The following is a 13,612-nucleotide window of genomic DNA, read 5'->3' as shown; positions in this document are numbered from 1 at the left end:
AGCAGACTTCAGGATCCTGCCCCTGTCTTAAGTGATCATAGGGTCATAGATTTAGCTCAAAAAGGGATTCCAGGAAAATGGGACCCGGTGAGGATCAGTGACTTACCCAAGGTCACAGAGGTCAGTAGCAGAGGCAGAATTTAAGCCCCAGATTAAATCTGACTTCTAAAAGAGAACTCTGAGGACTCCACCAAATTTCTGGTCACCCAAATGGGCCACCTTGGCAGTGACTTCTGAAGCTTCTCTCTTCCTAACCCACCCCCTCCAAGGCACAATCTACAAAATCCTTGGCATCATTCCCTTCTCTCCGCCCAAACAACCATCATTCTCCCTCTGATCTGACCATTATAATCAGCTCCCCTTCCTAGAGTCTCTCTCCAATCCACTCTCCTGCAGAAGACACGGATCTGACCTTGTCACCCCCCTACTCAAGACCACCATTGTTACTAACCACTAGGATAAAAGACAAACCCTTTAGCTGCTTGCCATGTGGGACCCTCCCCCCATGAATACCAATCTACCTTATTTTACATTACTCCCATTCATGGATGCTACATACCTACCAGATTTGACTTTGGTTTCCAACACTCAATATGCTAATTCCCGCCGTCCAGAAAACATACAGACCATCCTCCAGGCCTGAAATGCGCCCTCCTCATTTCAGACTTTCAGATGCCTCATCTTCCTTTTCAATTCAGCCTACATAACGCCTCCCCTACTGAGACTCGTCTAGATGAGAATGTCCTATTCTTCTCCAAATATTACTAGAATACTTTGCTGGTTTTCTCCTTTGATCCATCACTTTGGCAGCAGAGCACAGGATGAGCCACCACCTTGTACTTCTCTGTGTATTCTCCCTACCCCTCACCCTCACAGACTGTTTACCCTTTGAGATCAGAAGCTTTTATTTGTCTTTGTATTGTACCTGCAATACCTATCTTTCAACAAGTACAATAACAAGAAACATGTTTATTAAATTTGTCTAACCTTTAAATCAATGCCCTGCCTCGATGAGATGGAAAAGAGTATACAATTTCATTAAACAAACATTTAAATGGCTGTGTTTCCAAATTTATTTTATTATTAATAATAACATCACCATTACTATGAATGAATTAGCCTACTGAAAATGAAGTCTCATTTGAGATAATGGATCACCATCTATTATAAATAAGATATTAAAAGCAACCAGCTGGTCTGGTCTTTAAGGATCCCTAAATGGAAGTTTAGGCTGGTACATAGCAGGGGCACAATGATTCTTAAATAACATTAAAAAAAGCTGATTATCTACCCACAGAAAAATAGTAAGGTAGCAGAATTGCCAATCAAATGACTGTAAAACATTTCATATCCAAGAGTACAGAGTGACAATAATAATAAATGCAAAGGATAAAATGGCCGAAATACAAGACTTACCAAACACTGAATTCATGATAAACTAGAAATAAAAACAAGGAAACAAAACCAACAAGGAACTCAAGCAGTGGGTTCACGTTCACGATGATCAAAGAAAACAAATGTAATCCTGTGAGTCAGCATAAAAGAAAAAGACAAGGAAAAATGTTTTCTTTTTTAAGTGACACCAAAGTAACCACCAAAGGAAAAAAGAAGAAACATCATCGCTCAAAACTTAGGGGGTAGAAGGCGGCACAGGACTCCTATTCAACACAAAACATATGGTTGCAGATCCAAAAATCAACAGGTAAGAAGAAATTAGATGCCCGAAACAAAACCTTGTCCTTGACACAGACCAATGAGTATCAACTACAGTCTTAGATATTTAACTTGTCACACCAATGTTGCTAGCGAAATTCAAACTCCTCAGCTTAGACCAGAGCGCCAGTCAGGGCAAACTGAACTCTCAGAGAACACAACAACAATTTTTAATTTAGACTGTGTGGAGAAGACAACTTAGTACTGGATCGGCTTCTGTTTGAGTCCTCAATACTCCCTTTCAAGAACAGTAAAAGCAAAATGCCAGGAGATATGTTGTAGTAAACTGTTAAAGACATTTGCTCTTTCAGTATTAATTCTATTTATATTTCTTTTTAAAACTTCTTTATTTTTTTACATTTTTTGAGATCCAAATTTGCTCCCTCCCCCTAGCCTTTTTCCCTACCCATTAAGAAGGGAACCAATGTGATATTCATTAATATGTAAAGTCATGCAAAATACATTTCTATATTAGCCATGTTGCAAAAAAAAGGCAAGAAAAAGTGAAAAAAATTATGCTTCAATCTGCACTCAGAGTTCTTCAGTAGTCTCTCTAGGGGTGGACAGCATTTCCCATCATGGGTCTTTGGAACTGTCTTGGATCACTATACTGAACAGAGTAGCTAAGTCTTTCAATATTACTGTTACTGTCTACGATGTTCTCCTGGTTCTGCTCACTTCATTCTGCATCCGCTCATATAAATCCTCCCAGGTTTTTCTGAAACTGTTCCCCTTGTCATTTCTCATAGCACAATAGTATTCCATCACAATCATATGCCACAACTTGTTCAGCCATTCCCCAACTGACAGGCATCCTTGCAATTTCCTATTCTTTGCCACCACAAAAAGAGCTGCTGGATACTAACTCAGTAGTGGTATTGCTCGGTCAAAGGGTATACAGAGTTTTGTAGCCCTTTGGGCCGATAATTACATTCTTAATCAAAACAAATGTTTAGAAATCAAACAGTGACTTTCTAAACAAATATGTGCAAAGTATATCCTCCAAGATCTAACTACTTTAAAAGAAATGGAAACAAACTAAGTGCCCATCTGTTCAGGAACAGCTAACCAAGTTGTAGTCTGTGGATATAATGTGGTATTACTGCGTTATAAGAAATGATGAATACAGAGAAGCACAGGAAGACTTAAATGAACGGACGAAAAGCGAAGTAAGCAAAAGGATGCAAGCCAATGATCACAGTGTAAACAAACAAACAAAAACAAGGTGACCAAAAGTGAATGCTGTGAAATTACAATGAAGACCAGAAGTATGAGAAGGCACTTCTTTGCAGAGGTGAAAGACTATGGCCGTAGAACACCGCATATAAGGTCAGCCTCCTTTGACATGTCGGTTAGTTTTGTTGATCTATTTTTATTTTGCTCTTTTTTAAATTTTTGTTTTAAGGAATGGGTCTCTGAGAAAGGGAGGGTGGAGAGACCCAGTGATGTAAAAGTAAAAGATATAAATATATTCTTAAAATATTTAACTGTTATGAGACTAGATTTAAAGTATTTTGATCTTAATGAGAATATTTTCAATTGAAAATCAAAAAGTAAGGAGATACTACATGCATACTTCACACATTGGTTTATTAATAAATGGAAGAACTGAGTGAAAATATCATTAAACATATACATTAGCCTTCAGCATACATTTTATCAGCATCCGTTAACTGAATCCATTTGTAAAAAATAGATAAAGAAACAAAAACAAAAACCAAAACCTGCTTCCCCGGATATCAATTTTCCCAGATTGAAACGATCATTATTTTCTTTTATTGGTTTATAAGCAGGCAAAAAGGAAAATAAATCTTCCTCAGAAGTAAGAGAAAATGCGTCACTGCCTGATGAATAAGGATGACATTTGGCTCTACTTAAGGTTCTGTGTAATATTATGAGAGAGTCCAGATTTTCTGGCTTGGATCTGTTACATATTTAAGTTTAGAATAACCTTCTGGAATACGGTGGCTATGATACAAAAACAAAATGGAAAAAAAAATCAACTTTTATTCCTTGGAATAAAGGTTTATTTTCAGCAAGATACTCTCTCCCTCCCTGTTATCCACATCATAGAACTAGAAATGACCCAGGTGTTTGTACAGACTGAACAGGTCCCCCCTCCATGCCACCCCAGCTTCCTAATGACCAGAATATAAAATTCGTGTCTGCTTAGCCAACTGTGGATACTTGCTCACTATCCATTTCAATGTAGTCCCAGAACTAAACTCTTCTGGCTTAAATTCACCCGGTAAACAAACACTGAAGAAATTTGCATTGTGTTAAAGTAGAAAGCTGAAGCCAATCTGTCGCCAAAGCTATTTTTTTTTATTACAATGGTAGGCATTTACTCAGACTTCCTTTTTTTTTTTTTAACTACCACAAAATATGGCAACTCTAGGATAACTTTAGATCTTATGCCTATCTCTGGTTGAGGAGGGCTATATCACCTTCCAAGTACAAATGTTAGATAATACACTGACTGTCATGTTTTGTCATGCCAAAAAAAATACTGCAACAACTGGCCAGTACCGGGCAGCGATGCCAGCTTAACCTAACTCAAATTCAGGAGATCTTTTGCTCCACAAGAGAGGCAACTGAGTGAAAGCATTTGGAGCTGAAAGTAGAAACCGATTTCGATGTCTCTTGGCTAAACCTAATACAAATGTTCAGTCACAGTGACAGGGCCTACATAAAGGAAATAGACAGCACACCTTGACTCTAAAATTCTACTCTTTTGATAAGTAAGAGGAATGGGGATTTTTGCCAGTTTTATTCAATTCCAACAGGCTTCATAGCTCATCCAGACGACGGAGCAAATGCAAATAAACTAAATCCTAGGCTAGACCCCAAATCTGTAAATCTAAATAAGCTAATGAGAATGCACACAGATTTTCCTGGTGAAGTCTCCAAAAGTCATTTCCCCCACAACAGCTACAAACAACAGTAACAGAAAAAACATCCTTCCTAAGGATAAAGCTCTGGGGGGAAAAAGTCCATCAAGAAAAAAGAGTTTCTGATTCCCCTGATGTATGAAAAATATTAAGGCCAGCAGGATAAAACAGTTCATTAGTTACTAGAGAATCCCACCCATTTAGCCTCTAACCCTAGCAGGGGTAGGGGCAGAGAGAATTGAGGGCAAGGGAAATGCTTTTCCATTGATCTGGGTGGGAAAAATGTAGCTTTTGACTTCAACACAATGATCTATTTATCTGGTCTGACAAGGCCAATCAATCTCCTTACTTTGATTTATTATCAGAAGCGCCAGGATACTGTTAGTCTTGAGTTAGTGGGGGTGGGGACAAAATCTAGCCATTGGTCCCTTCTGGACAATGCTTCGCTTCAGCCCTAACCGTCTCCAAACAACTGGAGATTTATGTCTGGCCCAGGTGACACAGTGAGTCAGTGATGAGCATGGAACAGAACAAAGATTGTTTTTTAATTGTTTCATATTTACAGATGGTCCACAATGCGCTTAGTCTCTGGAATACTGGCGCACTGTTATTTGTCTCCATTAAATCCGGGGTTCAGAAGAAATTAGGATGGTCTCACCGAGCATCAGGCCGAGTTAGGCCCCGAACAAAAGCAGGCATTGAGCGAAAAAGAAATCTAGTACATTCTACTTCCTATCTTGTTTGTGTTGTTTTGGTGAGAATCTCTGTAAAGAGGAGGGAAGCCATTTTTAGGTCATTGGTTCATAAGACTGTAAACTTAAGAGCTGGAAGGGACCTTAGTAACCAAGGCCAGACTTCTTTTTTTTACAGACAAATAAACTGAGGCCCAGAGAGGTTCCATAAAAGGTTATACAGTTACTAAGCATCTGGGGAGGTATCTGAGCTCGGTTTCCTGATTCAAGGCTCAATTCTTGATCCATTACTCTAGACGCCTCTCCCTGACAGAGTATGGTAGAAAACAGAAATAATCGTGAGAAAAGCGACACCCCTTTTATTTTAAGTATTTAGATACTTTCACCTATGACATCCAGACAACGATCTCAGGCCTTCATTTCACCATACTAAGTGTGATGGCACAAATCTAGTTCCAGCCCACTTCTTACTACCGTCCTTGTTCAAGTCTCTCTGGCCTAGGGAAGGGGAGAGGGACGATGAACATTTCTGTAGTGCTTACTACGTTCAAGGCACTATGCTAAGCGCCTTACAGACGTGACTGCATTTGATCTAGCCCAGGGGCTCTTAACTCTTGGTGTGTCATGGACCCCTTGGGCAGAGCGACGAAGCCAACGGAGCCCTTCTCAAAACAGCGTTTTTAAAAGGATTACAAAGAAAACAACCATATGGAATTAGCTGTAATATTTTTTAAATATTTTTTAAAAACAAGTTCATGGGGGCGGAGCCAAGATGGCGGCTGGTAAGCAAGGAATAGTGTGAGCTCTGTACCGAGACCCTCCAAAAACTTATAAAAAATGGCTCTGAACCAATTCTAGAAAGGCAGAACCCACAAAACAGCAGAGGGAAGCAGGGCTCCAGCCCAGGACAGCCTGGATGGTCTCTGGGTGAGGGCTATCCCACACGGAGCTCGGAGCTGGGAGCTGGGAGCTGGGAACAGAGTGGAGCAGAGCCCAGCCTGAGCAGCGTGGACCATCCAGACCCAGAAGCCGGGCGAAGGGGGCCCTAGCGCCCTGATTCAGTGAGCTGCGACAGTTAGGAGACTTCTCAACCCACAAACACCAAAGACTGCGGAGAAGGTTAGTGGGAAAAGCTGCGGGAGTGGAAGGAGTTCGCGGTTCAGCTTCCAGCCCCGGGGGGCAGCAGAGGTGGGGCAGCTACAGCTGTTGTTACTTCCGGCTCCAGGCCCACCTGGTGGGAGGAATTAAGTGGCGGATCAGAGCAGGGGTGCACAGCCTGCCTAAGATCTAAGCCCAGTTCAGGTTGGGGTTCTTGGGGAAGGAGCAGTGCTGGTGTGGCAGAGCTGGCACCTCCCCCCCAAACGTGGAACATAGAACTCGTTAGTCTACAAGCAGTCATACCCCACTGAAAAACTCAAGGGTCAAGTTAGTTGGTTCGGAATATGGCCAGGCAGTGAAAACTCACCCAGATTCAGTCTCAGACTTTGGATTCTTTCTTTGGTGACAAAGAAGACCAAAACATACAGCCAGAAGAAGTCAACAAAGTCAAAGAGCCTACACCAAAAGCCTACAAGAAAAACATGAACTGGTCTCAGGCCATAGAAGAGCTCAAAAAGGATTTGGAAAAGCAAGTTAGAGAAGTAGAGGAAAAATTGGGACAAAAAATGAGAAGGATGCGAGAAAACCATGAAAAACAAGTCAATGACTTGCTAAAGGAGACCCAAAAAAATACTGAAAAATACACTGAAGAAAACAACACCTTAAAAAACAGACTAACTCAAATGGCAAAAGAGCTCCAAAAAGCCAATGAGGAGAAGAATGCCTTGAAAGGCAGAATTAGCCAAATGGAAAAGGAGGTCCGAAAGACCACTGAAGAAAATACTACTTTAAAAATTAGATTGGAGCAAGTGGAAGCTAGTGACTTTATGAGAAATCAGGATATTATAAAACAGAACCAAAGGAATGAAAAAATGGAAGACAATGTGAAATATCTCCTTGGAAAAACCACTGACCTGGAAAATAGATCCAGGAGAGAGAATTTAAAAATTATTGGACTACCTGAAAGCCATGATCAGAAAAAGAGCCTAGATACCATCTTTCAAGACATTATCAAGGAGAACTACCCTGATATTCTAGAGCCAGAGGGTAAAATAGAAATTGAAAGAATCCATCGATCACCTCCTCAAATAGATCCCAAAAAGAAATCTCCTAGGAATATTGTCATCAAATTCCAGAGCTCCCAGATCAAGGAGAAAATACTGCAAGCAGCCAGAAAGAAACAATTTGAGTATTGTGGAAAACCAATCAGAATAACCCAAGATCTGGCAGCTTCTACATTAAGAGATCGAAGGGCTTGGAATGCGATATTCCGGAGGTCAATGGAGCTAGGATTAAAACCTAGAATCACCTACCCAGCAAAACTGAGTATCATGTTCCAAGGCAAAATATGGATTTTCAATAAAATAGAGGACTTTCAAGCTTTCTCAGTGAAAAGACCAGAACTGAATAGAAAATTTGACTTTCAAACACAAGAATCAAGAGAAGCATGAAAAGGTAATCAAGAAACAGAAGTTGCAAGGGACTTACTAAAGTTGAACTGTTTTGTTTACATTCCTACATGGAAAGATGATGTGTATGATTCATGAGACCTCAGTATTAGGGTAGTTGAAGGGAATATGCATATATATATGTTTATGTATATATATAAGTGAATGTGTATGTATGTATCTATGTGTATATGTATGCATGTGTATGTATGTATATATATATGTGTGTTTATATATATATATATATATATATGTAAAAGAGAGAGAGCAGACACAGGGTGAGTTGAAGATGAAGGGAAGATATCTAAAAGAAATAAAATGAAATTAAGGGATGAGAGAGCAACATACTGAGAGAGGGAGATAGGGAGAGATAGAATGGGGTGGATTATCTCGCATAAAGGTGGCAAGAGGAAGCAGTTCTGTGGGAGGAGGGGAGAGGGCAGGTGAGGGGGGAATGAGTGAACCTTGCTCTCATCAGATTTGGCCTGAGGAGGGAATACCATACATACTCAGTTGGGTATCTTACCCCACAGGAAAGAAGAGGGAGGAAGATAAAAAAATAAAAATTAAAGGGCGGGGGATGATGGAGGGGAGGGCAGATGGGGGTGGAGGTAATCAAAACAAACACTTTGGAAAGGGGACAGGGTCAAGGGAGAAAATTCAATAAAGCGGGATGGGTTGGGAAGGAGCAAAATGTAGTTAGCCTTTCACAACATGAGTATTGTGGAAGGGTTATACATAATGATACATGCGTGGCCTAGGTTGAAGTGCTCAACTTCTTAGGGAGGGTGGGTGGGAAGGGAAGAGGGGAGAGAATTTGGAACTCAAAGTTTTAAAAACAGATGTTCAAAAACAAAAAAAAAAGTTTTTCATGCAACTAGAAAATAAGATACACAGGCAATGGGGCGTAGAAATTTATCTTGCCCTACAAGAAAGGAAGGGAAAAGGGGATGAGAGGGGAGGGGGGTGATAGAGGGGAGGGCTGACTGGGGAACAGGGCAACCAGAATATATGCCATCTTGGAGTGGGGGGGAGGGTAGAACTGGGGAGAAAATTTGTAATTCAAACTGTTGTGAAATCAATGCTGAAAACCAAATATGTTAAATAAATAAATTTAAATTAAAAAAAAAAAACAAGTTCATGAAGAACCTTGCTCCAGATGATTTCAGAGGTTCCTTCCTTCTGGATCTAAATCCCACGATTTTATTCTGTTAGTTTACTGGGGGTAGCTTGTACAAGATGTCATAGTAGTTGGTCTGGATGTCTAGGAGTAAAATTATGAAAGAAACCATAATGGGTAAAAAAAATAAGATTCTCGGTCTCCAGATCAACAAGCCTCTGTTTACCAGATGGAATCATGAGCAATCTCCTGACCTCTTCATAGCCCTCACTGTCCCTGTATATCCAATACATTTGTCCTCCATGCAGGGACCATCTCTCCCACACTGCCATCCACGGAAACTTTTCCCTTCCTTCAAGGCCCAACTCACGCACTACCACCTTCTCCACAACGAGCCTTCCCAGTTCCTCTCTGCTAGAAGTGATCTTTCCTTCCTTAAACCTCTTAGGCCATTGCACCTGACCTCACAGGATCACCTTCCCCAGAGGAGACATTTATTCCAACCACCTTTATTTTGCAGACGCGGTGAAGAGACTCGCTCGGTCACACCATGGCCATCCTTTGACCCCAAGCCCATTCTCTTCATCCTGCATCACGTCCGTTTCTCTGCATATACACATACTGTCAATTTTATCATAACCATTTGTGCACGCTTCAGCTTTCCTATCAGAAGATAAGTTTGTGGATGTCAGGAACTGGGCAAGTTTTTCTTTGATGCCAAGGGTTCTTCCTCTGGGATGCATGGATCAAGAAGTCCACGGACAGACTGACGGAGGTGGGGAGCAGAGGGGAGGAGGTCTGTGAACTTGCATGGAAAAAAAAAGATATCTTTATTCCACTATAATTGACATCCTTTGTAATCAGTCAGTAAACACTTATTAAGCCCCTACTGTGTGCCAGCAATGTTCTTAGCACTAGGGATACAAAAAGAGGCAGAGACAGTCCCTGCCTTGAAGGAGCTCACCATCAAATAGGAGAGACAACACGCAAACAAGTGATATACAGGATAAAGAGGAACTAATTGAGAGGCAAGGCACTAGAATAAAGGGGGTTAGGAAAGGCTTCCCGTAGAAGATAGGATTTTAGTTGGGACTTCAAGGCAGCCAGGGAGGTTAATAGGTAGAGATAAAATGGGAGAACATTCCAGGCCTGGAAGACAGACAGAGAAAGTGCCCAGAGCCAAGAGATGGAATGTCATGTTTGTGGAACAGCCAGGAGGCCACTGTCAGTGGATCAAAGGGTTTAAGGTATAAGAAGACTGGAAAGACAGGAGGCACCTAGGTTATAAATGACTTTGAATGACAAACAGAGGATTTTATATTATGATATTATTAATTATTTTTATAGTTGATCCTGGAAGCAATAGGGAGCCACTGGAGTTTACTGAGTAGAGGAGTGACCTGGTCAGACCCATGATTTTGGAAAATCACTTTAGTGGCTCAGTGGAGGATTGGTTTTGACAGAGACACACTTGAGGCAGGCAGACCCAGCAGGAAGTTAAATTGAGACATGAGGTGGTGAGGGCCTGTACCAGCCTGGTGGCAGTGACAGAGGAGAGAAGGGCACGTATTTGAGAGATGTTGCAAAGGTGAAATCCACAGGCACCGGAGACAGATCAGATTTGTACTTCATTCTATGTAGTTGAAAATACTGTTTTGAGAAGAGGTCCTTAGGCTTCGCCAGACTGCCAGAGGGGTCCACAGCACATAAAAGGTTAAGAACTTCTGTCATAGAGGAAATAAGCATTCATACAGCATATATTATCACTTCACCCCCTTTGCCTCAGTTTCCTCTTCTGTAAAATAAGCTGGAGGAGGAAATGACAAACTGCTCCAGTATCTTTGCCAAGAAAACCCCAAACGGGTTATGAAGAGTCAGACCCGACCGAAAGGACCGAACCACCACAAAAAGCACCTAGTATGGGCCAGGCACTTAACCAATGGCATCTCCCTTAATTCTCATAACCGCCCTGTGAAGTAGGTACTGTTACCATGGTCATTTTACAGTTGAAGAAACTGAGGAAGACAAAGGCTCAATGGCTAGCCTAGGGCCACACAGCTCGTTAAATATTTGAGGCCGGATTCGAATTTGAGCCTTCCTGACTCCGGACCTGGGTCTGCATCCACCGCCCCACCAGCGATTAAATTTAAACTGATTCAGGTTTAATTTCATCTCCCAGGTACTTAATAAACGTCTGTCTGACATAGATGTGGACTTGCAGGCCTCGCGGCTCAAGGGTACTTTTAGGTTTCCTCAGCCAACTGACACGAGAAACAGTTAAGCTCAACAGTGCAGGATATCTAGAAAGGGGAAGGGCATACTGGTAACTGTGAGTGGCCGTCAAATTAAATTTAGAGACCTGAATTCGATTTTTTTTCAACCCTCCAGAATGATGAAGCCAATTCTCAAGACTGTATTGAGTCATGCTTTCTGCAGGTCTGTCGTTTCCATTTACAGTACAATACTAATTCTTACAACCAGGAGACTCCTACTCTGCAGCATAAAACTTTTAAATGCAAAATATAAATACTATAGCTTCTAGCAACTAGGGAGCGCTGGCAAATATCCATTCTGTACATGTCTAAAAATGAAATGCTAACCAGGACAACTGGAGGCGAGGGTGGAGGGAGCAGGGGTGGTGTTAAGGGAGTAGAGAAAGGGACTGGGCTGTAAAGGGGAGTAGGGAGGGGAAGCAGGAAGAGAGAGACAGACATACAACACTAATTTCTGAGACAGTCTACAAAAAAGAGCCTGACACTCAGCCATCGATTGAAGAGACTCTTTCGCTGTCTAAATTTTGTGCAGGATTAACTGTTATTCCCCATCATGTAAACTTGACTTCTTTCTTCTATATCAGGGGTTCTTAACTTCTTTTGTGTTTGCAGCCATATGTGGACTCCTCCTCAGCACAATGTTTTTAATTGCTTAAAATAAAAAACATAGGAAATAGAAAGGAAATCCATTATATTAAAATAAAGATGTAAAATTTTTCCCCATCTGAGTTTACAGTCCTCCTGAACCAAGGTTCGACATCCCTGTTGCACATCAGTGCGAGACTTCTGAGACGCTACCTTCGGTGTTTGCTACTTCCTTTGGCACTAATCGCAGACCAAAGTACAGTGCTCTCCACCCAACGGATACTGGATTTATGGTGCCAAAGGCTGAAAGGGAAAAAAACCTGAGGGCACATACATACAGATTACTGCGATATAATATATTGGAAATAGGTGGCATCTACCGAATGATCTCATCTCTATCATTGAAATAAAGCTAGCCAAATAAAGAACAGATGTGCATACACGTATATGTCCATAAAACAGACACTTAACTACAACAAACTTGTAACTGAAAACTCTGCAAAAATAAAGAGGTTGCAAAAGACCTCGCAGGCCATACGGTTCAACCCTTAACCCAAACGGAGAACAGCCATCTACCCACATTCCCGACACGCGTTCATCCAGCTTCTGCTTGAAGATCCCTAGAGATACGAAGCTCATCGCCAGGAACCGCTAATGAACGTGAAATAATGTGCTGCGTCCTAAATACACCCACTCGCACGCTGCCTCAGTGCCCAGAAGAACAACATTCAGAAGGACAAGGCCAGCACGATGCTAAGAGGTCCGCTGTGTGGCACAAATGGTGCAGAGCGTATACGATTTTGGCACCGTACCATAAAATCCTCATTATCTTAGGTCACATTCATAGGCTTAGTATTTTATAAGGCACTTTGTCTCATTTGATACTGCATCCAACTAAATCTGTGTCCTCGCTCAGTTGAAAGTTAACCGGTCTGTCCAAATGGCTTTTCATAAAGAGATATGGCAAATAATCCCAAAGATTTACAAAAAAAAGGAATGCTCTTTTCATCACTCTTCCTCCCCACTGCCAGAAAAGTCCTCTGAACATTCCCGCCAGATCAGCATTAGTTTGGGTGGATTCTTTGGGGGTTGATTTTTTTTTTCTATTATGATGAAAATATTTTTGTAAGCACATTTTCTTTAATTTTGGGCAATCAAAAATTCAATAATCTATTTGAAAGGACAGGGTTAATTGAGGGAGTCACATTATGCAGCAACCCTTGTCATACCTCTTTTGTTGGTCCTTATAACTGTGTCAGAAGACAGCAAAGAGCTTCCATTGGACACTTCCTGCACGGGCTTCTCGGGAGGCTTGCTGGAAAGGGCTTCTTTCTTCATCTCCTTCTTTATCTCCTGTGGGGATTAAAAAAAAAAAAAGACTACTTTGAAATTTTAGGATGTCTCACTAAGTATTTTAAGCTTCTTCTCTTTCCAAAAACAAACATTCTATTTTTGAACTACAATAACCCTAACTTGCAAGATGAGAGGCCAACACATGTTCTTTCCAACGTCCCCCCATCTCAAGCTGTTATATCTACTTGAAAGAGGGCCTTATGAAATAAAAAACTGACAACTGTAAGGATTTGATCAATATGTGACCCAGGTCATAGGGCTGGAAGATCTTAGATCTGGGCCCAGAAAGGACCTCAGAGGCCATCTGCTAAGGCTGTGCTTTACAAATAAATACACCAGCCCAATTCCATTTATTCAGTGGTCCATACCATATAGTTTTGCTTTTTTAAAGATGGAAAGCCTGGGACCTGTCGGAGTCATGCTGAAAAAGACTGTCAAT

General features: G+C 41.3%; 1 protein-coding gene across 4 annotated transcripts in view; it reads right to left on the bottom strand.

Annotated features, from left to right (window-relative positions):
• The window catches only part of SH3KBP1 (SH3 domain containing kinase binding protein 1), a 455,989-nt gene that overhangs the window by 271,997 nt on the left and 170,380 nt on the right, over nucleotides 1-13,612 (bottom strand). For all 4 annotated transcript variants that reach the window (XM_036745610.1, XM_036745608.1, XM_036745609.1 and 1 more), the window contains one exon: nucleotides 13,050-13,173. In XM_036745610.1, the coding sequence (XP_036601505.1) occupies nucleotides 13,050-13,173 (124 nt within the window). The remainder of the gene's footprint in view (nucleotides 1-13,049; nucleotides 13,174-13,612) is intronic.

This window comes from Trichosurus vulpecula, chromosome 2 (genome assembly GCF_011100635.1).
Source record: "Trichosurus vulpecula isolate mTriVul1 chromosome 2, mTriVul1.pri, whole genome shotgun sequence".
Taxonomy (NCBI): domain Eukaryota; kingdom Metazoa; phylum Chordata; class Mammalia; order Diprotodontia; family Phalangeridae; genus Trichosurus; species Trichosurus vulpecula.
The sequence above is the reverse complement of the archived record's forward strand: the minus strand, read 5'-3'. Positions and strand labels throughout refer to the sequence as shown.